Source organism: Brienomyrus brachyistius, chromosome 4, assembly GCF_023856365.1.
Source record: "Brienomyrus brachyistius isolate T26 chromosome 4, BBRACH_0.4, whole genome shotgun sequence".
Taxonomy (NCBI): domain Eukaryota; kingdom Metazoa; phylum Chordata; class Actinopteri; order Osteoglossiformes; family Mormyridae; genus Brienomyrus; species Brienomyrus brachyistius.
Window position 1 is genome coordinate 23,381,118 of NC_064536.1, and position 26,962 is coordinate 23,408,079.

The 26,962-nt window shown below is 46.7% G+C and overlaps 1 protein-coding gene, 1 long non-coding RNA gene and 1 pseudogene across 2 annotated transcripts; 1 reads left to right on the forward strand and 2 right to left on the reverse strand.

The window, feature by feature from the left end:
- LOC125739941 (uncharacterized) lies at nucleotides 1-1,014 on the forward strand. Its single transcript, XR_007397401.1, has 3 exons — nucleotides 1-97; nucleotides 563-622; nucleotides 749-1,014. It is a non-coding gene; the product is annotated as an uncharacterized LOC125739941 (long non-coding RNA).
- An 8,976-nt stretch (nucleotides 1,015-9,990) lies between these two features.
- LOC125739854 (mitochondrial nicotinamide adenine dinucleotide transporter SLC25A51-like) lies at nucleotides 9,991-12,228 on the reverse strand. The gene is made up of 4 exons (XM_049010373.1): nucleotides 11,539-12,228; nucleotides 11,183-11,422; nucleotides 10,250-10,373; nucleotides 9,991-10,082 (listed from the first exon to the last, which is right to left on the reverse strand). The coding sequence occupies exons 1-2, from the start codon at nucleotides 12,226-12,228 to the stop codon at nucleotides 11,255-11,257; spliced, it is 858 nt and encodes a 285-aa protein (XP_048866330.1). The 3' UTR covers nucleotides 9,991-10,082; nucleotides 10,250-10,373; nucleotides 11,183-11,254.
- A 3,548-nt stretch (nucleotides 12,229-15,776) lies between these two features.
- Nucleotides 15,777-26,249, reverse strand: LOC125739855 (uncharacterized; annotated as a pseudogene).
- Nucleotides 26,250-26,962: the final 713 nt, after the last annotated feature.

The window sequence follows — 26,962 nt, forward strand, 5'->3', positions numbered from 1 at the left end:
CGTGCAAGAAGGTGTGTTGGGTATGGTGACACATGTGAGGATGGCGGCAGCAAAAAAAAAGAAGCTGGACATAAGGAGCTTTTTTTCAAAGAAAAGTGTAAGTCACTTCAAGTTCGCTAGTGAATCCATCAAAGTCCATCAAAGTAACGACAGCAGTTAACGTTAATGCTAGTGGGGGGGGGTTTTACCGCTTTGACACACATTCATTATAGCAGGGCAGGCTATAGTCTGTGAATACGGACTTAAAACTAACAGCAGATTAAACAGCTAAATGTAAAAGTATAAATATTATCCCTGTCAGTTCTCCTAATCTAATGACGACTATTTGTCAGAAATCAGTCTTGTGAAAGAAATTGATATGCTACATACTAATATTGCCATGGCTAGAATTTTAGTGACAGTTCACCAATAGACAATCCACTTCGCACAAATAGTTTTTAAAATGCATTCACTGACTTGGCAAACATTAATGATTTGATTCGAGATTTGCACACTAAGACTCAGAAAAAGTGAAATAAAATGATTGCTGTTTAAATGGCATGTGTTTATCCTGTTTTTTCAGGTGACAGAACCTAAACAACTGTGCTGTGTATCAGACAGTGATGGAGAGAAGGGGTCACAGGTGATGTTGAACGATGACTTGATATTATTATACCTAGTTGTCCTGAAATTTAACATTGTTACCGATAATAGGCTGAGGCATTCTCTGTCAATGCTCATAAGGAATCACTCAATGTTTTTTTATTAGGGGACAGAAGCAGATCAGCCATGTTGTAGTTCAGGTGAAGAGGCAAGGTCACAGGAGGTGAATCTGAATGTTGATTATATATAACATATAATATGTGTGTGTGTATTATACATGTTGATTATACTAATATTTAACATTATGAGGAGTGATAGGCTGAGGATGTAAGTGATTCATTAGTGTTTTTGGCAAAAGTTTTGAACTGACATGTCTCACTTTTTTGTCACGCTATTTCATCAGGTGGCAATCCTGTCAGGTACTAGTGCAGTCAGAGGGGAAGAGTTAGGGTCAAAGGTCAGGCCTATTAAAGGCATTGTCCAGCCCCCCAAAAAACTTTACTCACTATTTACTCCTTAAGTGGTTCCAAACTTTTATGATTTTCTTTATTTTGTTGAATACAAAATAAGATATTGTGAAAAAAAGCTGAAAACCGTTAAACATTGACTTCCATAGCAGGAAAAACAAATACTATGTAAATCAATGGTTACATGTTTTCAGCATTCTTCAAAATATCTTCTTTAGTGGTCATCAGAAGAAAAAAAACTTAAAAAGACATGTGACAAGTGGAGGATGAATAAATGATGACAGAATTTTCATTTTTTGCGTGAATTGCCCCTTTAAGCACATAATCATGGTTTTAATGTAGGGATAAAAAGTATGTTATCTAAATAAAATGAGCGGTGTGTTCTCATAAAGTCACATATGTATCATCATAGTCAGTCTTACAGTATGACTAATTGTATAATGTGGTGTATTTCTAAGGAAACTGGTCCACCTGCAGTGAGTAGCAGGGAGAGTAGCAGTGAAAGTGACAACAATGAGGAACAGTGTAGTAGTGGAGATATTCTGCATGTTACAAATAAGCCAAACCAGCCTAACGCCAAATCCATCCCTGTTCAAACATTGTCCAATAGGGTCCTCCATTTTCAGGAAAGGTGGTACAAAGAATATCCATGGCTTCATTATAGCCCCACAGTTAAGAAAATTCTCTGTTTTCACTGTGTGAAAATATATACCATACAGAAAAGTACTATGTCAAAAAAGGCAGACCCTGCATTCTGCTCAAAGGGGTTCACTAACTGGAAAAATGCTCTTGAAAGATTTGAACGCCATCAAAATACTAAATCCCATCATCATGCAATCACAGTTAGTTGTCAAGAAGCAGTCCCAATAAATACACAACTCTCAACCGCCTGGTCAAAACAACAGGAAAATGCCAGACACTGCTTACAAATTATTGTATGTGCAGTACAGTATCTTACTAGGCGGGGTTTGGCACTGCGTGGTCATGACAAAGACGATGGTAACCTATTTCAATATTTAAAATATAAAGCCAAGGATGATGCCTGTCTTTCTGACTGGCTATGCCATTGTCATGACTATACCTCTCCACAAGTGCAAAATGAGATTTTGCAGATGTTAGGAAACAGCATTGTCAGAAATATTGCACAGACTATCCACACTCTGTATCTGTCCTGCAGTTCTCAATCATTATAGATGGTACTCAAGATGTCTCAGGTGCAGAGCAAGAGTCTATATGTTTAAGATATGTGGATGAGGACCTGGTTCCACATGAGGTTTTTATTGGCTTATATGAGGTCTCAGGAACTACAGGAGTGGAGATTGCCAAGATGGCTGTGGATGTGCTTTTGAGGTTGAATATTCCGATGACATGTTTAAGAGGTCAGACATATGATGGTGCTGCCAACATGTCTGGAGCATATTCAGGTGCTCAGGCAGTACTGAAGAAATATCAGCCATTGGCTTTATATGTACACTGTGGAACTCACTGCCTTAACCTAATCACACAGGCTGCATGCCAAGCTAGTCCTTTAATTCGAGATGCTTTAGAGTGGGTACATGATCTAGGGTCATTAAGCAAACAGTCTGGAAAATTCACAGCTATGTTTGCAGCTGTGGCAGCAGATTCAGATGTACCATCAGCATCACTCAGACCTCTCTGTCCAACCAGGTGGACAGTAAGGGGAACTGCTATCAAAGCAGTGCTGTCTCACTATGAAAGCGTCTTGACAAGCTTAGAGGAGATGGCAGCAACTGGATCTAGCACAGGTGCCAGGGCGAATGGACTGCGTGAGAGGTTTGGAAAAGGTAAAACTGTGCTGGGGCTTCTTTTGGCATTAGAAGTTATTGAGGAGCTAGAATGTCTGAACAAGTCTCTGCAGAAACGGATTGCAACTATTGCAGGAATGCAACAATCAATAGAGTGTGTTACATCAACTCTCCAGTTCAAAAGGAATGAAGAAAGATTTCAGGAGATGTTTAAGAATGCAGTGAAAATGGTGGACTCTCTTGGCATTAACCCTACTATTATCCTAGCATTTCCACCCATCTGTTATCTTGGGCGTGGCCGGTCGGGTCGGTGCCGACCCGTGTCCTAAATCAGCCTCCCTCAACCCTCAAACATTTTTTTATCATCCAGTTTGTTTCCTTACCTCTTGGTTGCCTTGTTAGGCTTCCTTATCCATGAAAAGATTTTAAAATTTGGTTTTAAAATTTTTGGTGTGGCCCTCTGAAGATGAGACTTATGATGTCAATAGAACGGCCCAGTCCAAAAAAATTGGTAAAATAAACCTCAGGAGAATTATATAAATAAATCAAAGGTTTATATGTTACCTGACTATTACTGAGGGGTATTAGAACACAACTGTAATTTTTTATTTTAATATTATTACTATCAATATCAATATTATTAATATTAGTAACATCTGTGGTGTTAGGGTCAGTTTTGACCCATATATATTTACTTCAAGAAGAAGGCAAAAAAAGTTTTTTTTTCCAAAAGTTGAACTTTAATTCAAATCACAAAGACAAAGCCAAACAAGTAACACAAAATAAAATACAAAATAAATTACAAAATGTAGATCAAACAAACAATCAAACCAATAGAATTAGTAGTACAGTGGTAGGGTGGTAGCTCTCCAGGAGCAGGATTGGTACTGTATGTTTACACTATGTGCAAGTAGGACAGTAAGTGACATTTTTAGTGTGCTCTTTGCAAATATATTTCTTGCATTTGACACACACTGAATTGGTTTTTCTGTCCTTGCTGCTTGGGCAGACCTGACAGCGCTTTCTTTTGTAATCCAGCGGCCTCTCTGGGTCTGGGTCTGTGGCTGTGGCAGGGCTGGCTGTGGCAGGGCTGGCTGTGGCCGGGCTGGCTGAGGCCGGGCTGGCTGTGGCCGGGCTGGCTGAGGCCGGGCTGGCTGTGGCAGGGCTGGTTGTGGCAGGGCTGGCTGTGGCAGGGCTGGCTGTGGCAGGGCTGGCTGTGGCCGGGCTGGCTGTGGCAGGGCTGGCTGTGGCAGGGCTGGCTGAGGAGGATGCTGGTGTTGAAGCTCTTTGTCTTCCTGCTGACGTGGACGGAGTGCTTGCCGTGGTCTGCAGCTGTCTGACCACAGCTGCAGCGGCTGGGTCTCGGGGGACCCGTTCCCTTTTTTCAATGTGTCCCTTTATAAGAGAATCCCCTAGTTCTTGGAGAAACATTCTTCGCCTTTGATTCTTCCCTGCATTCCACCCTTGGTGGATTTGGGTCCACAACACAAATGCGTTGTAGGCTGACACATCCAGGATATTGTAGAACAATACCACTGGCCATCTCCTGGTCATGCGCTGGCATGTATAGGTGGCAGTCAGCTTGTCCAGCTTGTCCACCCCTCCTTTGTTTTTACTGTAATCCAAAATAATGATGGGCTTTTTCTCTTTTGCTGATGACACAGCAGTGTCCTTGTGGAGTGTGGACATGAGTATCACACTCCGGTTTTTTTTTGGACAATATGACACAATAGTGGTTGTGTCTGTAAAGGCAAATTTTGAAGACAGTGGTGCCCTGTTCTTCAGATTCACAATTTCAGCGGGCAGCTCAGGTTTATTTTTTTTGATAGTGCCCACCATGGTGAGCTTTCGCCTCAGAAGTTCCTGTCCAAGATCAAAACTTGTAAAAAATTGTCACATGTAATATTGTGCCCGCGCAGTCCTCTGTAAGAGTATTACAGAGCAGTTTTACAAATTGTTGGATTGTGTTGATTCAGTTTCAGGAGAGGTTTAACCAACCAGATCTAGGTGTCTTGAACAGGCTGGAAGACATTCTTCTCACAGGAGAGGTGGATGATATTGTTGATCAGTATCCAGAACTTAACAGGGAGACTCTAAAAGTTCAGCTAGCCATGTTCAAGTCCAAATACAATTTCAAATCTAGTACAGAAGTGGCTACTATCATGAGAGGAATGCCAGTGGAGGTGAGGGGGCTATTTGATCACATTGAAACCCTTGTCAGACGGCTTTTAGTTACCCCGGTGTCATTAGCTGAAGCTGAAAGGAGTTTCAGTTCTCTCAGGAGACTAAAAACCTGGCTCAGATCAACAATGACACAAATGAGACTGAACAATGCTGCTGCATGCCATGTCCACCAGAACAGTCTGGACAATATTGATGTCAGACAAATATGCCAGCAGTTTATTTCTGTTAACGAGCGGCGAAGGCATGTTTTTGGCTCCTTCATATAGGAGCAATAGGCATTGAGCTGTTGTGTGGTACCTAAAAGTAGTTCATGTTTAGATGTAATCTACTTTTATATATACAGATGTTTGAGATGTTTCATTTGCACTATGGCTCAATAAAGAATAGTCTTTATTAAACTATCTTTTTATCAGTTATTAAACATTCCTTTGACATTACACTATTCCTTAATTTAACTTAATGAATTGCATTTCGAGTGGATTAATATCAATCGAAGCATTGCTAGTATTAATGTAAAGTGATTTTGCATTTTGCAGCATATTAAAAAAACATGCATTCCGTGGACGGAGTTGGGGTGGCGGGGTTGGTGGGTGGGGCAGGGGATGGGGGGGGGGGGGGTGGAGTCATAGGTCCCCACCAATGTCCAGAGCAAATCTACGCCCTTGGAGTCATCAACCTCTGTATATATGAAAGTTGGGATGACTTGCCCACACAAACTCAAATGCTTGAACAACATGCCTGTCGCATATCCACAGGATGGGAGATTAACTCCATCAAACAAAAAGCAGGCCGATACAGCCAAGGTGGGCGGGGCTTAGTTAGTGAGGGAGGAAGTAGGAGCTGAGGAGCTGTGTCAGAGGAAAAGCTTTTCTAAGTAAAGGCAACTTTACCGGGGATGCAAAGGGTGAAATTTACTCCCTACTGGGAGCACATTTCAAAATCAACACAAAAATCTCAGCTGATCGCAGAATCAAGCTTCTGCCATGGCCATCTCAGTCCCCTGACCTTAACCCCATTGAAACCCTGTGGGCTGAGCTGAAGAGCAGAGTGCACAAGAGAGGGCCTAGGACCCTGGACGATCTGGAGAGATTCTGTAAAGAGAAATGGTCTCAGATGCCCTGCTTGGTATTCTCCAACCTTATTAAATGGTATAGGAGACATAGTGCTGTTATATTGGCAAAGGGAGGTTGTGCAAAGTATTAAAAGCAGGTCTGCCAATAACCGTGGCACATGTGTTATTGTTGAAAATAATTATTTCTTGACGAAGGATTTGTTTTTCTTTGAATAATTTTATTTGAAAGAAAGGTTGGATTTTTCTTTTTTTTCTGTGTGAAATGAAGCTACTTCACTGAAAGGCAGAATTTTTCTAACCCTTTTTTATACATATTTACATGGAGTGCCAATAATTGTGGAGGACACTGTATTTCAGTAAAATCTGGGTAATCTTTCAAAGTCATTTTTCATAGAAATAATTTTGCACATCCTGAGGTAATGTCATGCCCGGCTCGTCCGCTCCTCGTATGTGCCACGCCCCCTGATTACCCACGTGTACTTCCCTGATCGTCTCCAGCTTTGTCCGCTTACTTTGATTAGTCTCTGTGTATTTCAGTCCTGGTCTGACCTGATCCCCTTGTCCGTCATTGATGTTGCTGTGCGTCAGTGTCCTGTTCCCTACTTCCAGTCCCTGTTCCCAGATTAAACCCCGTACTTTGCCCCGATTTCTGCCTGTTTGCCTGCTCATTCCACGCCTGCCCGCACGATCGCCGCTTCGCCCGACCGCGGTCGTGACAGGTAACAAGAAAAGTTCCTATTATTATCAGTTCTACACGCAAAAAACAGACACACACACAATGAATATTAATATTGTATCCATTGCACAAAAAACATGGTGTGAGATCTAAGTACAAAAACCTTAATGTGTAGAAACTGTCCGTGTAATTATGCAAAATAAGTTGCACAGGTAGCCCAGCTTCGCTCATTGTCAAACCATGATCTGATATTACAGGTTTTCATCTTCCTCTCCCTCTTCCTCTTCCCACTCTCTGTATATGTTATCCATCATAGATTTATTGAAAAACAACCATAGTAAACACACATACACAAAGAGCATCACTTATAAGCCGTTAGTGTGACAGATGCAGAGGATGGACGCTGACGCAGACCGAGTTCAGGTAAGCACTTTTATTGCAGGACGAGCCATTAGAAAATAACCAGCATAGAATAAGATAGATGTCCGTTGTTCTGAAAAAATAGCTATAAACTCAGTACGGTCATCCATCCATTTTCCAAACCGCTTATCCTACTGGGTCGTGGGGGGTCCAGAGCCTATCCCAGAAGCAATGGGCATGAGGCAGGGAACAACCCAGGATGGGAGGGGGGGGGTGCCAGCCCATCGCAGGGCACACTCATACACCATTCACTCACACATGCACACCTATGGGCAATTTAGCAACTCCAATTAGCCTCTGCATGTTTTTGGACTGTGGGGGGAAACCGTATGTACCGTAGTACCCGAGTATGGTCATTATTGTATATATTCTTTTAAAATCAATCCTGTCTTATATTTGGACATAAACACAAACAAAGTAAAACCCCAGTTTGCACAGGCTGATGTATCACTGAAGTTTGGTAAATTTCTAAAAGTGAAATGGCAGGAAAATGACAAGCAATTAAAAACATGGAAATAACTGAAGGGAAAGGTGATGAACCTCTGAAGGTTTTATGAAAAATAAGGACATTTTAGCTGAATTAGCCAAGGTGGGTCTTCGAGGTATATGGACAGTGACCGCAGTGCCCCTGTTTGAACGATCAATACGAAAGTTGGAGAGTCTGCCTGAGGTCCAGTGCTGCATTAGCGGATCAGATTTGGTGAGGATTGGCTGAAGCAGGCCTGAGATTAAGCAGCATGATTTAAATGGGCATAGAAATGGTGCAGGTTGGCTGTGGCTGGTGGCCATACTGTACAGGCAGGTGAAGCTTTTTTTAAGCGCAGTATCCTGATTCACCTGCTATCACAAATACCTAACTGGGGTGGAGATTCTAGGAGTTATACAAATATGCCATTTATTGTGTCAACTGTAGGCCTGACAATTCAGGAGAAATAGGTAGAAACGAAAAGCTGTCACTGTAGTACCCCCAACTGGCAGACTGGGATGGCCTTACCAGGGTGAGGACAAGTGGACCATCCAGATTTCTGTCAGATTGGTGATTGCTAGACCTGTCAAATGGATGCTTGATTTTCATTTCCTAATTATGGCCACAGTTTTATGACTTATGTCTGCCATAGTAAGGATATGACCTCAGGTTTGGCCATAGTAGGCATATGCCAAATTTCACTGGGATTGGCTTAGCAGTTCAGGAGATATTGGAAGCTGGTATTTATAGCACATTGACAAAATGTGGCCCGCCTTGTACGGTGTTCCCAGAATGGTGCAGGGAGGTAGGATTTCCAATTTGGTTACGGTAGGCCAAGGCATGGCCATGTTATGGCAGTCAAACTAAAATGGGCCAAAATTAGGTGGGGTTTGGGTATGGCTAGTGGCCATACGATAGACAAATGTCAGACTTTTACTAATAACTCTTCATCAGCTCAGATGACTGATTGGTTTGACACCTCATTTGTCTCATTTGGTCGGATGGAGTAGGACATTAAGGCAGAAGTAGGATTGGCAAATCATGCACATTAAGTAGCCATAGCTTAATAATACAAATGGCAAGTCTATATCTGCAGAAACAAATTACGATGTAGGAGTAACGGGTCAGGAGATATTGACCAAAACGTGTTGGGGGGGGGGGGGGGGGGGGGGCGCTACAGCTCCTCCATCTGACTGACTTGGGTCGGATGATTTGAGTAGCGGGTAGAAATAGCCGTCCTACTAAATTTGGTCAGCCTCGTTCTTACGATTTAAGCTGCCCATTCAGTTTTAGGGAAGAAAAATGATCAAAGAGGAAAATCCTAAGAAATACAGTAAGGGTCCATTGCACTACCTGCTTTGGACCCTTAATAATGAACACCTAAAACATGAAATTCAGCCTGTAAGTGCATCATGCTAATGCACTGTAAGTATCTCTACTTTAATTTCGGTTTGTAATTAATTTATTCGCACCAATTTTAGTGTTTTACATTGTCCTTTTAAAGCAACTAGAGTAATATTTTATTTTGCATGAAAAGAAATAAATATTTTGTCCTCACTCCACACGTTTCTTGGTGTACAGTATGTCGTGGGTGTGGGTTGAGAATACGACTGAATGGAATATTATTGTAGTAACTACTGGAAAAAATTGACTAGGAATTCTACCCGAAATGCCCATCCAATAATACAAATCTCTTCTATATATAATATATACTACATACTATACTATATATAGCATAATCAGCCCAGTGTCTCGCTTCAAAGTGCTGCATTCTTGTCCATTGAGGTTTTAAGTAATTTATGCCTCATTCAATATAAATGTCATTATCTGACATCTATCCTTTGTGTGCTCCTTGTTAACAGTGATTATTTGTGCCCCTCAATCCTGCATTCCCCAGTCCTGGCTTTATTACCTGTTATGACTCTGAACTCTCCGTAGCTCCACATCAGGATCTACTCCCCTCTGTAGTTTCCTTAATAAAGTCCCCTTCATGGTTTTTACTTGTGCGAAGTTTGTCTCTGTGGCTTTTACTCCTCCTTGCCACTATGGACATGACAAGCTATTAAACCGTGAGCAAGGAAGCTTAAAATAAGGATTCTTTCTACAGCTTCCCCAAAGTGACTTTTTGAGAAATGCAAACCCTTTTGATCACAACACGATCTGTGCACTAGAATTTTTTTATGTGTGTAGAAAATGTGTTTCTCTATTATCCTTGAGGATCCAGAAAGCTGTTCAGAGTGCAGGCTTTACTGCATCAACCACTGTTACTCAGGTACCAGACCAAATGAAAAACAACAATGACAAGCATCTGGATAAGTACATCTGTAATTTATTAACAACACAGTGTTATTTCATGTCAGAGCACACTGTCATGAGCCGCCTTTCCCGGCTTCTGGTTACTGCTGCCCCTGCACTTCCTGTTGTACAGCACGTGTGCTGCACCCATCATCTGTAAAAGAGCAGTAGAGAGCATGACTGCACCGCACATTGTCACAACTGGCACAGAGCTTAGACTCTTCAAGCACCCATCTGTTCAAGGAATAGTAAAAGCTTAGCAGGTGTAACATTAGTAACATTATTACAATTTTCATTATCATGCTTATTATTATTTCTAACCTGTTATGGCATGAAAGACTCCAGCTTAAACCAGGGTGGCCACGTCTGTTAAGTCGTTGTTCAAACAGTATGTGGTGGGGTCTTCTGCCTCCTGGTATAAAGGAGCAGGGAATGATGTCCTCCTCTGGAGATCCAAAAACATTTCACTGATCACGACCAAATAGATTTTAAACACACACTGTTAACATCACAGCTTCATAGAGGACTTGGATTTATGTTATTTATTCACCAAAAAACAATATTTCGAAACAACACAGTACTACTTACTGTTCAAAAGTTAGTCATAGATTAATTGTATACTATTTCAAAACATTTTCCACATAAACAGCTAACAGCCAAAGTAATGCTAATACCAACACCAATTTGATAAGCCTTTACCAGTGTTTTAGACAAATCTACCCAAAACATGTCCCTCTTTACATGATCTAAGCCATTGTTAGAAATAAGAAATTCTAGCCAGGTCCAGCGTTATCCACTGTCAGAAATACCAGTTGATAAGAATTAAGTATCCAGTATTTTGCGCATACAAACAGCATAGCACCACATCCATAGATAGTAGTTGGACAATACAGACGCTCCTCTACTTACAAATGAGATACGTTTCGAACAGCCGTTCACAACTTGAAATGTTTGTAAGTGGTTATTCAACATCATCCTAAGGGTATATGCAGGTACAAAGAACTAGGATACTGGGAGTATGCACGCTACGCTGCTGTAGAGCGACAATTGGCGTGCAGAAAAGATGTTTGCAGACAGGAAATGGGAGCCCAATGAACACAATTTGGACTTATAGTCCTCTTTGTTCGTATGTCTGCAAGTTTGTAAGTTGAAAGCTCGTTAGTAGAGGAGCGTCTGTACTGCATTTAGATACAAAAAAGGTACAAATAAGAGAGAAGTGCCAACAAACTGTAAAGAATTAGAGGTTTCACTTACTATTCATGCGTGGAGCAGCAATCCTGAATTCTGAGATGGGGGCATTAGAGGCTCCCCTGGCTTTCCAGCAGCTCACATGACCTTCATTAAAATCTCATATGCAGCATTTGTAATTCCCCAAGACAGCAAGGAGCGGTGATAATTCAGATGCACCCCTCTGTACAGATGGCTGAGTTTTCCTCCCCGTTCGGTCCAGATGGTACGCATGACCTTCAAGGAAGACTCAAAGTCTCCACCCACCTGAGAGAAGGAGCATAGCAATGCCTCTTTTTAAAAAAAATATTCATCACCTAAAGGTGACAAAGGTCATGAGTTAAGACATCACGAATTATATATAACTGGAAGTCTCCACCCACCTTCGACTGCTTACGAGCCTTCAGTACATTTAGGGGGTAATATAAAAAGCCCAGTGTTGCTCCCAGAAGGCCACCAGATATAAAATCGCTGGCCAACTGGCCAGCGTAGGTCTCGGCCTGAGGCAGGCTGTTCCTGATGGGTCCGCGGAGGCCTAAAAAAAGCACACTGCTAGGGCCATTGCGCAGCAAGATGGGCACTAGGCCGCGGTACAGCTCAGAAACGCCGTTTTCCCGCACCAGGGTCCGGAATGTGTGGAAGGTGTTTTTGAACTGGACGTGGTGCCGCTGGTCTTGGAGCAGCGTTTGTATTCGCTCAAAGGGGGTCAGACTGGCCTCCATTGTGCCTGCCAACACGGCCGTCATGCTGCTGGTCAATAGCCCCGGGCTGCTGCCGGGTCGCGACAGCATCCGAGACATGTCATTGGAAAATCCAAACATTATGGCCATAGAAGTCGTCTTCTGCAGAAGTGGAGGCAGCAGGCCACGGTACAGAGTCCGCAAACCATCCCTCTGCAGCTGTCGGATGGCCTCAGTCGTGTTTAAACCATAGAGCTGCTGGCGGAAGAGGACCTTTTGTACTGGGAAGGTGACCATGATGTTCACCATCCCAGCACAGCCGCCACAAAAGTATTGCTTCCCTCGCCCGTTTGGTATCTCGCACTCAGGACTCTCTTGTTGTTTCTCTGCCATCTGTCAAGGGAAACAATTTTTTAGTGCTTTGATACTACAAAGGAGAGAATTCATAAGAATTTCATGTGTACTCTAATGCTGTACTAGTTAAAATAAAACCAACAGAAGCACAAAAACAACCCATATGGTTTAGGGGGTCGCCCATATTGTCATGTTGTCCTGCACCTACAGGTATAGGGTGAATTCAGGTAAAGTGGGACAATTTTTGCCATTTTGAATTCTAGTGGCTATTGAAACATTAACCTAATGTACGTAACCCACATATGATACCTTTCTGCAATCCTTAAGATGTCTACTTATCACATTGAAAGAAAAAAAAATAAATTTCTTGCTTATGGGGGTCGTGATACAGGTCCATACACTCTGTGCACCCGTAAGATAAAGTGGGACACATTGTAGGTAATGTGGGACAGGCGTTCATTTAATACATCCATCCATCCATTGTCTGAAACCGCTGTAGAAAATACCCAAACCAATTCATGTAAAGCTTATACTAACAGTAAAAACCACAGTTGCTTGTAATCATTTAGTCCTCCTCCTACCCCTTCACCTTTCTAACTTTCTTTTCTGCCTCTCTGCCTTGGTGCCATCATACACTAAAACAATTTAACAAATTCAAGTTGGCAATTTTTTCCCGTTTCATAAATAAATAAATATAATTATTTATATATTATATGTATAGTTACTGAATATATTTAGGAGTTGGGACTGCATCCTGTCAAATATGTACGTACTCTCTTCTTGGGAGAGCCTATAAAATTGTCCCATATTACCTGAAAAATACTGTCCCCTTTTCCATAATTAGCTTAGTACTGTAAACTGGGACAGCTGAAAAATAACTGTTTAAAAAATTAAATAGAACTTTGTCAATTTAAAGTATTTCATTTACTGCAGTAGTATATCATAGACATAATTACATAAACATTAGGTGCAAGGCATTTTTTATAACAGATTTACAACCTTAATATCAATACGATCAAAAGCACGTCATTCACCTTAGAATGTGATTTCTGAGGGAAGTTCCTGCAAAATGTTTGTTTCGTCCTCAACTGTGACCACAGACCAATAAAATCGTGCTTTTCGGATCATATACTTTCTATACCAGCTCCCGAAAACAACTATTCTAACTGGATCTACTTTAGCCGGGAAATAAACTTGTCATAGCTTAACTGTCCCACATTACCGGATGTCCCACAATACCTGAATTCACCCTACATGATCATCCTAGAAAAGAATCTTTCTGATTAGCAGGGTCCGTGCTGCCATTGCTGGAATGCGCACACCTATTCCTGACACGAACGGGGTTGCACAGAGGCGTTAGCAGGCGATCGCTTCGCGCGCATTTCAACTGACCTCCAGGCCTCAGAGCACATTTTCGCCGGCGCTGGCTATCCCACCACCCTAAAGAGCCGCCTTTTCTTTCACGTTTTGTCGGGCAAGCTCCGAGCCCTCGTCCTACACGTCGTTACACCGAGAAATTTAGCATTTTAAATGATCTAATATCCTGTGTTTGGCGATATTGTCAAAGAGTCAATCCGGAGACAAGCTTTAATCGGAAGCGATCATCTCCCGAGACAGTACTCTTCCCATTATTTTGACATAGCGCCATTGCAACACAGGGAGTTCCCTCAAAAGAGTTCTAGCAATACTTTATAAAGCGATCTTTACGTCATAATTTTAGAACTGCGTTTTTTTTAAATAATAATAAAATGAACATCGAATCGAACGTGCAATAATACTACGTAAACTAGACTGCGTGTTCTAACTGGATGACACTTAAAATCATCTAATCCTCGAACGCAAACTCGACGAACTATATTTTTGGGTATGATACTGCGGTTAAGTTAGCCTCATATTCGATATTTAGTTTTCTGCCTTTAATAACTTTTAACGGAAGTAAGGTGGGGCGTTTTTAATGACAGAATCGTGATGTCCAGTACACAGAAAACGATGCACACGAAATATTTTTGCGCTTCAAACCATTTTGTGATTTGTGCAAAATCGTGTTAATAGCTAATATAATAGGTCCTGTCAGCTGTAATGACATGGTGGTTTAGCATTTTAGGCTCATGGCGACTGTTGACGCCCCTTTGTTTCCCAGATTGCTTTACGTACGATTTTTAATTAATTAAGTTTAATGTTCGAATGTATCCGTATATTGTGCAATGGGAAAATACATGCATGGATTAATAACTTTAAAACTAGACAAAATAGGCACATCTAGTGAAGTGTGCTTTGACAGGGAACAATGCACACCCCTTGGATTTTCAGATTATTTTTGTTTGCCATAGTTATTAATCATTATATTGCATCCATTTAAAGTGCAATGGGGTAACACGTTAAGGGGTTAATAGCTCTGAAACAAAATGACACAGCCATGTCCTATGAAGTGTGCCTTGATCAGTGTACTCTGTGGGATAATGCACACCCCTTAGATTTTCAGAATAACTTTCTCTCTAACAGTTATTAATTAATATAATTATGTTCTTAATACATTGCATGCATATTATATGTCACTAGGGCAACCTAATTAAAAGGTTTAGTATAATTACTTTGAACAATTTAAGTGGCGTACGCACATCCATACCAAGCATGGGCCCAATATTGTTAAATCTGACTGAATAATAAAAGCCAGAAGTGATACTAAATGGCGAGTCGTTTGGGAACCGAAAGAGCAGGTTCTTATTGCTGAGCAAATGCTGTCGGGTCGCGACAGCAGCCGAGACATGTCGTTGGAAAATCCAAACATTATGGCCATAGAAGTCGTCTTCTGCAGAAGTGGAGGCAGCAGGCCACGGTACAGAGTCCGCAAACCATCCCTCTGCAGCTGTAGGATGGCCTCAGTCGTGTTCACACCATAGAGCTGCTGGCGGAAGAGGTCCTTTTGTACTGGGAAGGTGTTAGGAGAAAGCGCCGTAGCTTTCACTCCTACAATCTAGTTATGTTGGAGAAAGCGCCGTAGCTTTCACTCCTACAATCTCCTGTGTGAGGAAGAGCCGCAGCTTACTACTCACACACTTCCACTTCTAGGACCCAGGAATAATCGAGACAGCACACGTCTTTCTGTTTTACTTGCGCAAGGGTGCCCACTTCAGGTGCAACAGACAGTATCTGCGCCTCTGTTGAGTGTCACACCGGACAGTCCCTTGGCTTCTTTATTTATAGGGTAGGGGAGGGGTTACATGGGTCTTGTCTTTAACTAGTCAATGCTGTGTGAGGCCTCCGTGAAACAGGGTTAATACAAAGCATTACATATCTCAAGGTGGGCCCCCTGCTATGTTGACAGAATCTGTTTCCTTTCTCAAGGTCTCTTATTCCTGCGTCACAATCTGGTAGGCCCCTGTGAGGACATCTTGTCTGCAACCCTTTCTGGGCCATGGGTTAGTTGTTAAGGGTTGCACGTACACATATAGGAGGATAATAATATGATAAAATACACAGATACACTCTAACAGAAGGTGACCATGATGTTCACCATCCCAGCACAGCCGCCACAAAAGTATTGCTTCCCTCGCCCGTTTGGTATCTCGCACTCACTTTCCAGCAGTTCAGAAGACCTTCATTAAAATCTCATATGCAGCATTTGTAATTCCCCAAGACAGCAAGGAGCGGTGATAATTCAGATGCGCCCCTCTGTACAGATGGCTGAGTTTTCCTCCCCGTTCGGTCCAGATGGTACGCATGACCTTCAAGGAAGACTCAAAGTCTCCACCCACCTGAGAGAAGGAGCATAGCAATGCCTCTTTTAAAAAAAAATATTCATCACCTAAAGGTGACAAAGGTCATGAGTTAAGACATCACGAATTATATATAACTGGAAGTCTCCACCCACCTTCGACTGCTTACGAGCCTTCAGTACATTTAGGGGGTAATATAAAAAGCCCAGTGTTGCTCCCAGAAGGCCACCAGATATAAAACCGCTGGCCAGGTCTCGACCTGAGGCAGGCTGTTCCTGATGGGTCCGCGGAGGCCTAGAAAAAGCACACTGCTAGGGCCATTGCGCAGCAAGATGGGCACTAGGCCGCGGTACAGCTCAGAAATGCCGTTTTCCCGCACCAGGGTCTGGAATGTGTGGAAGGTGTTGTTGAACCGGACGTGGTGCCGCTGGTCTTGGAGCAGCGTTTGTATTCGCTCAAAGGGGGTCAGACTGGCTTTTAGACATGTCATCTGCTGGTCAATAGCCCCGGGCTGCTGCCGGGTCGCGACAGCAGCCGAGACATGTCGTTTGAAAATCCAAACATTATGGCCATCGAAGTTGTCTTTTGTAGAAGTGGAGGCCGCACATTGTACAGCCACACTGACATCCCAATACCCAGCGGGGCCCCCCGACAGTGGGTGTCGTACACTCTCTTTTGCTTCACACCAGCTACCATCAGATGGTCACGGTTGAGGCGGCGGGTGGCCTCCAAGCGTTGCCTTAGGTCCCGCACGTGCCCAGAGATGGTGGCTGGCTCTGGTTCAGCCGGACAGCCAAAAATTAACTCAACTGGGGTACGTAGCTCCCGGCCTAGCATCAGCATAGCTGGCGTGAACCCAGTTGACTCCTGGACCACCGTCCTACAGGACCACAGGATCACCGGGAGATGGAGGTCCCAATCCCACTGATGTTGACTGGTCAGGATCGCAAGCTGCGTTGTTAGGGTTTGATTGAACCTCTCAACTAGCCCGTCACTTTGAGGTTGCAGTGGGGTGGTGTGGGTCTTATGCACACCCAGCAAAAGGCAGACCTCTGCCATGACAGCAGATTCAAAGTTGCGTCCTTGGTCACTATGAAGCTCTTCCAGGGCCCCAAACCTGAAAAAGAACTCATCCACCAGCTTGGTGGCGGTTACGATGGCACTCTGCTCCGGCACTGCGTACGCCTCTGGCCACTTGGTAAAATAATCCATTGCCACAAGTACATATCAGTTGCCGGAGTCCGTGGTTGGAAAGGGGCCCAGGATATCAACACCAATGCATTCCATGGGGTTGCCAGACTGCATGGACTGGAGAGGGGCCCGGGAGTGGTCGTGGGGGCCCTTGCGTGCTGTGCATGTGTCGCAACAGTGGACATGCAGCTCCACATCCAGGCGGCAGCCTGGCCAGTAAAACCGCTGCCGCAGCCTGCGCAGTGTCTTAGTGATGCCGAAGTGCCCCACCCCAGGGGGCCCATGCACACTCTGCAGCACCGCCTCCTTGAGTGACTCAGGGACCACCAGCTGCCACATGACCTGCTCTGGCACAGGGCCCTGCCAGTGTCAATACAATAGTTCATCGCGGAGGGCCAGGCTGTCCCATTGGGAGCAGTATGCCCTTGTGGTGGGGCCGAGGGACCGCAACTCTGACCACTCCGGTTTTTCACCTCGCCGGAGCCAGCCCAGCAGACGAGCCAGGACTGGGTCCCCAGCCTGTGCCTCCTTCAGTTCCTCCTGGCTAAAGGCTGGGCGCCCCTCGGGCTGCTGGGTTGTAATGGTCTGGCCCAGTGCTACACCCCTCACCTCCTCCAGCGTTTCCCCCCATTCTGTTGCCCCTGTGTCTATCTCAGTGTCAGCCAGCCGGTCTGGTATCGGGGTACTCACGGTCTCAGGTCCAGAGGTCTCTGTTGCCCCTGAGGGGTCCCCTGGTCTGGACCCTATCAGCTGCCTCGCCTCCAGTCGCCTGCAGTGCCCACGGCCACCGCTACAGGGACGTCGTGACAATGCATCTGCGTTACTGTGCAGTCGGCCCTCCCGGTGCTGGACCTGGAATTGAAACTCCTGGAGTTTCTCCAGCCATCTTGCCACTTGGCCCTCAGGCTCCTTAAAGCTCATGAGTCAGGTGAGTGCGGCATGGTCAGTTCTGAGGAGGAACTGGTTACCATAGATGTATGGCTTGAACCGGGACAAACCATTCGCCACTGCCAGCAACTCCCCGCGTGTGACACAATAGTTTCTTTCTGCTTTGCCAAGACAATGGCTGAAGTAGGCAATGACTCTTTCCCCGTCTGGCCGGGATTGGGACAGGACCGCCCCAATGCTACTGCTGCTGGCATCCGTATCTATGATGAATGGCTGGGTAGGGTCAGGACATGCCAGGATTGGGGCAGAGACAAGCGCAGTCTGCAGATGGTCAAAGGCAGCCTGCTGGTTGGGACCCCACTGGAAGGCAACCTCCTTTCTGGTCAGCTGGTGCAAGGGGGCGGTGATGTTGGCAAAGGACCGGATGAACCTCCTGTAGTCGGAGGCCAGGCCCAGGAAGCTTCGCAGCTCCTCAACAGAAGACGGGATTGGCTAATCCTCCACTGCCCTCACCTTGTCTGGGTCCGTTGCTACCCCTCTCTCACTCACGACGTGACCCAGGAACTTGACAAACCGCTGCAGGAGGCTGCACTTAGCTGGATTGAGCCGTGGTTTCGCTCTGCGGATGGCCTCGAACACTTGCCGTCGGTTGGCTCCTGCATCACTGAAGTTGGATGCATGGACGAGCAGGTCATCGAAGTAGACAACACAGCAGCTATCCGGGATCCCCTCAAGCACCCTTTCCATAAGCCGTTCGAAGGTAGCAGGAGCATTACAGAGCCCAAAGGGAAGAACCCGGAACTGCCACAGACCTCGTCCCAGGGTGAAGGCCGTCTTCTCACGGGCCTCTGGGGACAGCTCCACTTGCTAGTACCCGCTACGAAGATCCAGTGAACTGAACCACCGCGAGCCAGCTAGGGTATCAAGGGTGTCATCAATACGGGGCAGGGGATAGGAGTCCATCTTGGTGATGGCATTGAGCCTGCGATAGTCCACACAGAACCGCCAGGTGCCATCCTTCTTAGCTAGGACCGCAGGGGCAGCCCACGGGCTGGTGGATGGCTCGATGACTCCGGAGGCTAGCATCTCCCGGACCTTCTCTTCAGCGGCAACCCTTTTCTCAAGAGGTAGTCGGCGGGGGCGGAGACGAATGGGTGAGGCACCACCTGTGTTGATGTCATGCTGCACCAGATTGGTGTGGGTGCAGTCTTCATCATTGGCAGCAAAGATGTCAGCATACTCCCAGCAGTGATCGCAGCTGAGCTCTCTCCCCTTTGTTGAGACCCTCAGCACTCCGCTGGTATAGGGACTCGATGGTCTCTACTGTCGCTGCCTGGGTCACTGGGGTTTGGAGCCGAGCTGCGGCAGAGTTCTGAGCTGGTGGGCAAGGACTTGTGGAAGGTAAACATGTTGACCGAGCTTCTGGTGGGTGGGGTCTTGCTGCCTGTGGCAATGGCTCAGCGGCCAGGGTAATGGTGTGTCCCCCCAGGGCCAGGGTCATCTGTTGTAGGTTGAGCACCGCCCTCTGACAGACAAGAAGATCCATTCCCAGGATGCAGTCATCTTGGATTGGAGCGAGCCAGAAGTCATGGGAGACCAGCACGTGCCCCATCCTGAGTTGTAGTCTGCAACAGCCATGCATAGGGATAGTCTCCCCTGTCACTGAGCGCAACTAGGCAGTGGTGGTCCTCCAGCCTATTAAGGAGGGTCCCTCTGTCCCAGGCAAGAGTCCTGTCCTCACTATGGAGACTGTGGAACCACTGTCTATTAGACCACGGCAGGGCACCCCATTGATGGAGCAAGGTACAAAGGGGCTCCGCAGATCTCCGATCCGACCAACAGGATAGATGTCCAAGAATGAGTCTCTGGCCTGAGCGATTTTGAGAGGTTGGGACAACACTTCCCTCACTGCGCCGCCCCTTGGTCGTTTCCCGATGGCGAGAGAGTGGACTCAGGGCAGAAGCGAGCCCGGTGCCCTCTCTTTCCACAGCGCCAGCAGATGATCCTTGCATCATTAGGGGAAGGGCCACTGTCTCTCAGAACCACTGAACGTACTGCAGCATCCTCTGGGGCTGCCGTACTGAAGATCGCCTTCACCCTCTCTGCCTCCCCGAGTGCCTGCTGTATGCTAGCTGGTGCTAACAGCCACACTTGTTGCTGTAGGTGGTCTGGAAGAAGGGCTGAGAGGAAGGACTGCAGGGCTAGGTCTTCCTGCACTTCTGCAGGGTAGTTAGGGTATGCCTGGCGGGTAAGTGCTTTGATATCAGCGGCCAGGACCCCAAGCCGCTCCCCTCTGTGCCGCCGCCGAGTGCCAAAAAGCTGACGGGCCCTCAGCTCCCCTCCGCCACTCCCAAACCACTGCTTTAGGGCTGTCGTCAATTCTGCAAGACAGAAACAAGCCTCTGGTGCGACATCTAAGAGAATTTGGAGAGCCCCCCCTTCCAGCGCCAGGCCAAGGTGGACAGCTGCAGTCTGGTCATCCCAGGCATTGTTCTTGGCGGCAAGCTCTACCTATACAGCAAATAGTTCCCAGGGTTGGTCCCCACTGTACTTCGGCAGGCGGACAGCTGTTACTGGTGGAGTGCGCAGGGTTTCCTTTGGTGGTAGATCACTGTGTCTTCTCTCCTGTTTGAGAGCTCAGGGTTCACTGGTTCCTTCAAGTACCTGTTTCCGATGTCTCCGTTGCTCTAGATCCCCAATTACTTCTTCAAGGTTTCTTGGAGCTGGGTAAGCGGGATTGTAGTACCGATCCCACTTCTGAAACCAATGAGGTATCCGTTGATTCCAGCCATAATGCCACACTGCGAACACGGATATATTCAAGGCTGTTTTATTTAGCAGCCATGAAAAAGACTACTTCAGGCACTCAACCAGCACCAAAAACTATTACACACATGAAACACAGAGTTGTTAGATGCTGAACTATAAGATACACACACGGTGGGAGACCTATGAAAGCTAATTACACATAGGGATCAGGCAGGATACACACAAGACACAGGTAACCACACGCGCAACAATAAAGAACATAACTAATAACAATAACAACAACAACACAAGGGCTATTTACACCTTGCAGGCAGGGCATGCTGGGATATGTGCAAATTCACCAGCCGGCGCTTAGCTCACCAAAGCCACAATAACTTTTGGAGGTAAGGTGGGGCATTTTTAATGACAGAATCGTGATGTCCAGTACACAGAAAACGATGCACACCAAATATTTTTGCGCTTCAATCCATTTCGTGATTTGTGCAAAATCGTGTTAATAGCTAATATAATAGGTCCTGTCGGCTGCAATGACATGGTGGTTCAGCATTTTGGGCTCATGGCGACTGTTGCACACCCCTTTGTTTCCCAGATTGCTTTACGTACGATTTTAATTAATTATGTTTAATGTTCGAATGTATCCGTATGTTGTGCAATGGGATAATATATGAATGGATTAATAACTGTCACGCCCGGCTCGTACGATCTTCGTGTGTGCCACGCCCCCTGATTACCCACGTGTGCTTCCCCAATCTAGCCCAGCTGTGTCCGATTATTTTCGACCAGTCCAGTCTATTTCAGTCCATGTCTTGTCATTGATGTTGTCAATGTCAGTATTCCGTCCCGTTCACATCCTGAATAAACCCCGTTTACCCCGTATTCCGCCTGCTTCCTGCTCGCTCGCCTGCCTGCACGTTCATGCACCCGCTTTCACCAGCGCGATCGTAGCCCGGGTCCTGACAATAACTTTAAAACTAGACAAGACAGGCACATCTAGTGAAGTGTGCTTTGATCAGTGGACTACAGGGAACAATGAACACCCCTTGGATTTTCAGAATAACCTTTTCTCTAGCCATTATTAATTAAACCATTGTATGCATATTATGTGCCATTGGGGCAACGCACTAAAGGGTTAATAGCTCTGAAACAAAATGAGACAGCCATGTCATATGAAGTGTGCCTTGATCAGTGGACTCTGGGGGACAATGCACACCCCTTAGATTTGCAGAATAACTTTCTAACAGTTATTAATTAATACATTGCATGGATATTATATGCCAGTGGGGCAACCTAATTAAAAGGTTTAGTATAATTACTTTGAATACTTTAAGTGGCATACACACATACATACCAAGCATGGGCCCAACATTGTTAAATCTGACTGAATAATAAAAGCCAGAAGTGATACTAAATGGCGAGTCGTTTGGGAACCGAAAGAGCAGGTTCTTATTGCTGAGCTGAGCCTAATGATCTTGCTCAATAAATAGAGTGAAAATTTACATCACTACCACAAGCCAAAGAAAATGCAAGAATTAAAATAAGATCATCAAGAGCAACAATTAATAACGATAAAAAATAATCACAAAAATGCGAAATTCAGCCTGTAAATGCAGCATGCTAATGCATTGAACCTATTTCAATTTCAGATTAATGTGCTCGCACCATTTTTAATGTTTTACATTGTCATTTGGCAGCAAAGAGTAATATCTCATTTTGCATTGAAAGAAATAAACGTTTCAATCCATAGTCCATAAACGTTTCTCTGTGTGTGTGGTATTTGTGCGTTGAGAACAGGGCTAAATGGAATATCATTCTAATAACGACTGGAAAAATTTCACTATAGTAAATCTGCTTGAAATGCCCATGCATAATACAAATCACCTGCTAGAAATTAATATTTCCATCCATACTGTCACGGGAGATCGGCAGCGATCGCGGGCAGAGCGGCGATCGTGCGGGCAAGGAGCAGGCAGGCAAGCGGGATACGGGGGAAAACGGGGGTTTATTGGGAGCAGGACGGGAAACAGGCATTGACTCTCACAAACATCAATGACGGACGAAGGACTCAGGTAAGACACGGACTGAAATAGACAGGACTGAGCAAATGAACTGGATACAGCTGGGTACAATCGGGAGAAAACACGTGGGTAATCAGGGGGCGTGGCACACAGGAGGAGCGGACGAGCCGGGCATGACACATACTCCATACCAGGGGCGATTCTAGGATTTCTAAATTAGGGAGCTCAGCCCCTGAATAAGGAAATTATGTTTTTTCTAATGTACATTAACAAAGGAAGGCAGTTCAACCAGATTCGGTCTTTCCCGCAACAAAAAGACACGCTGCAGACTATAGTGCAGGAAACACGCAGTGAAAAAAGCGGTAAAATTCAACGATAAAATTCACCAGGGCAACTGTGATTGTTGGGTTTTAAATGTTCAGGTGAATGTTTTAAAATGCATATTTTTATTAAATTGTTTATGGGTTTCGGGTAGGCTATAATCACATTCTTTTTGAATGAATAAAAACAATATTTAGAGAGGTATAAAACTCATACATTTAGCTGCTGAAATTAGCAGATGCATCCTTTTAGTCTTGTACACACAGAATGATTACTATTATGATAAAAGAGAGCTTCATAAGAACTTTAAGTATGAACAGAAAAAGGACTGAGGCCCCATCTGAGCTGAAGTAAACCAGAAAGAGAACTGGGTCCCCTTTCAAACGAACTCGCATTGTGAACACACAAAGAACTGAGTTCCCTTTTTGTTGGTCCACTTTTGGGACCACTTGTAGAGGTTTGAGTTAGGTTCCTTTAAAGAGAACTATATGTGAAAACACCATAAAACATTCTTGGACCTTTCAATTTAGCATATCCACTGCCCACTACAGGTTTCTGTTGAGACAACATCCCCTATTTAAGGTGGTACGGATCCTGCAAATAAGAAGCTGGCGAATAAGTAGCCAACTTCAGGCTCATCTGACTGGGCGCTGCTACTGGGGGGCTGAGTGTAACGGGGATGAGGTCAGTATAGGCATCACATATAAAGGGATCCGCAGGAAAAGAGAGTGATGACAGCAGGCTTGGATACAATGACAAGTCCTGGTGTTCGTACTGCTCTCCCCCTAGGATAGGGGTGTACCTGGAAATTCTGCAGAAATCTCACACACAATGACATTCATCTACACTGAGTTATGAATGTGTTCATAGATTACTATAGACAAAGCACTCATGGAAAGTGTTATGAAAATTTTATATGTAAAATTTTACTGTGACGCAGGACGTCGGCGGTAGAGGCGCACGGGTATGGTGATGAGCGGAGAGGCAAGCGACCAGGCAGAAGTAGGGTAAACGGGGATTTATTATAACGACAAGGACTGGGGAACATGACACGCCAACGACCATCACCACCCACAAGGGCTACAGCATCAATGACGGACACTGCTAACAGGTAAGACCAGGAGTTAAAACCAGACAAGACTAATCAAAGTAACCAGATACAGCGGGGTACAATCAGGGAAATACACGAGGGAAGGTAGGGTGCGTGACACACACGAGGAGCGGACGAGCCGGGCATGACAGAACCCCCCCCCAAAGGCGCGCTTCACCGGGCGCGCCAAGGAAGGGGGCGACGGACGGGACGAGGTGACCAAGACCTGAAAAACAAAACCCAAAACCATGAACAAGAGACCGGGAATTAAACAGAGAGACAGAACAGGCACAAAGACAGGACCAGGGACAAAACCTGACAGAGGACGGGGAACACGGACCGACAGAGAAAGAGAGGGGACACAGAAGGAACAGGCGGGACACAAGGGCCAGGAGTGAACGGAGGGCACAGAGGAGGACGGGTAGCAAAGACAGGAGGAACAGAGCCAGAGGGAGCAGAGAGAGGCGGGACAAAGGCGGAAGGAGGAGAGAGGATCGAAGGGAGAAAGGGAGGAGCGAAGGGAGACAAGGAGGGGGAAAAGAGGGAAGCCCGAGGGAAACCCAGCGGGCGACGGGTGGCAGCCGGAGGGGCCGCAGGCGACTGGGAGGCCGGAGCCGGAGGGGCCCGTGGAGGGGCCGAGGAGGGAGCAGGAGGGAGCACTGGAGGCGGGGACGAAGGAGCCGGAGGGACCCCCGGCGAAGGCAAGGCGAGCGGGGGAGCCGCCACAGGCGGCGACGTCGTCCGACGAGCTGGAGCGGGTGGGACTGCAGGCGAGGGAGGAGTCGCCGTCGGGGGGCCTGCCAGCGACCGAGCAGGAACCGGAGGGGGAACCGAGGCCAGGCGGCGAGGCCGCGGAGAGGGACCCGCAGGCGACAGCTGACCAGGACTGCCAGGACCCGCAGGCGCCCCCCGAGCCCCAGCGCAGGCGACAGAGGGCGAGCCAGGGGGCAGGGCGGGAGGGACCCCAGCCCGGCGCTTGTGTCCTCTCCCCTTAGGGGACACAGACAGCAGGCCCCGTGGACGGGGCTGAACTTGCCGGGGTGAGGGTGTAAAAGACTCCAGGAAGACCCCCGAGGGGTCCCACTCTAGCTCCTCCACCTCCGAAGAGGGAGGAGCATCGAGGGTGATGTCGGGAACTGCAGGTGACTGCAGTGGGGGCGCCAGCCCAGGGGCTGCAGGCTGCTGTCGTGGGGGCGCTCGCCCGGGAACTGCAGGTGACTGCAGTGGGGGCGCCTCGGGAGCGGCTGCAGCAGGCGAAGACGGGGTAGCTTCGGGAGCGGCTGCAGCAGGCGAAGACGGGGTAGCTTCGGGAGCGGCTGCAGCAGGCGAAGACAGGAGCGCCTCAGGATCGGCTGCAGCAGGCGGAGACGGGGTAGCTGCGGGAGAGTTTGCAGCAGGCGGAGACAGGAGCGTCTCAGGAGCGGCTGCAGCAGGAGGAGAGGGAAGCGGCTGCGCAGGCGGCGTAGGCAGCTGCTCGGGAGCAAGGTCCGAGGACGGCGACGGCTGGTCCGGAGCGGGATCCACCGCTCTCCGGAGCAGGAGTAACCTCCGGAGATCCTCGGCTAGCTGCTCCAGGACTTCAGGAGGGGAAGCAGGAGTAGACGCGGCGAACCCGTCATCAAGCTGCTGGGCGAGCCGGTCCGCTTCTGGCGTCATCTGCCCAGCCAGTTCGTCCATCACCCTCCAGTACAACCCCTGGAGGGTGAAGAACTGGGTGACGTGGTTCGGGTCTGGAGCGATTACCTCCTGCGGGAGCGCCGCGGCCGTAAGCGGCGGGACGGGCCGTTCCAGTGCAGGCGAGACGGGCTTGGTCCCTTTAAGACGCCGCGGGATTCGCGGGATAGCGTTTCTTACGGCGGTGGCCCCTTTGTTCGCCACCCGCTCGGGCCGGAAGCAATTCCGCTCGAGCGGCGGTGGCAAATCCATGGCGTCAGGTTCAGGCGGCCACAGTAGCAGGGGTTCTTCATCCTCCTCGTTGGATGGCCAAAGCCTGGCCAACGCGTCGGCTCCCAGATGGATTACCGGTTCTTCCGCGATTCGCTTGCTCCGCTTCTTCTGTTGGTCCGTCATTCTGTGACGCGGGACGTCGGCGGTAGAGGCGCACGGGTACGGTGACGAGCGGAGAGGCAAGCGACCAGGCAGAAGTAGGGTAAACGGGGATTTATTATAACGACAAGGACTGGGGAACATGACACGCCAACGACCATCACCACCCACAAGGGCTACAACATCAATGACGGACACTGCTAACAGGTAAGACCAGGACTTAAAACCAGACAAGACTAATCAAAGTAACCAGATACAGCGGGGTACAATCAGGGAAATACACGTGGGAAGGCAGGGGGCGTGGCACACATGAGGAGCGGACGAGCCGGGCATGACATTTACAAAGTAATTTACGTTGATATAAATAATTTATTCCTACCTTTTCAGTACATACCACCTGGGGGCGCTCCGAGTACCACATATCTATGATGTGTGTACCACAGTTTGAGAACCACTGGTATAAGCCATTAGAAAAACAATGGCAGGATACATTTTATAACACATTCATCACAATATATTAAGATGTTTTTAAATGTAACATATATGTCTTTAGGGGTGACATGGTGGTGAAGTGGTTAGCACTGTTGCCTCACACCTCTGGGACCCTGGTTTGAGTCTCCACCTGGGTCACATGTGTGTGGAGTTTGCATGTTCTCCCCATGTCGTCGTGGGGTTTCCTCCGGGTACTCCAGTTTTCCCCCACAGTCCAAAGACATGCTGAGGTTATTTGGAGTTGG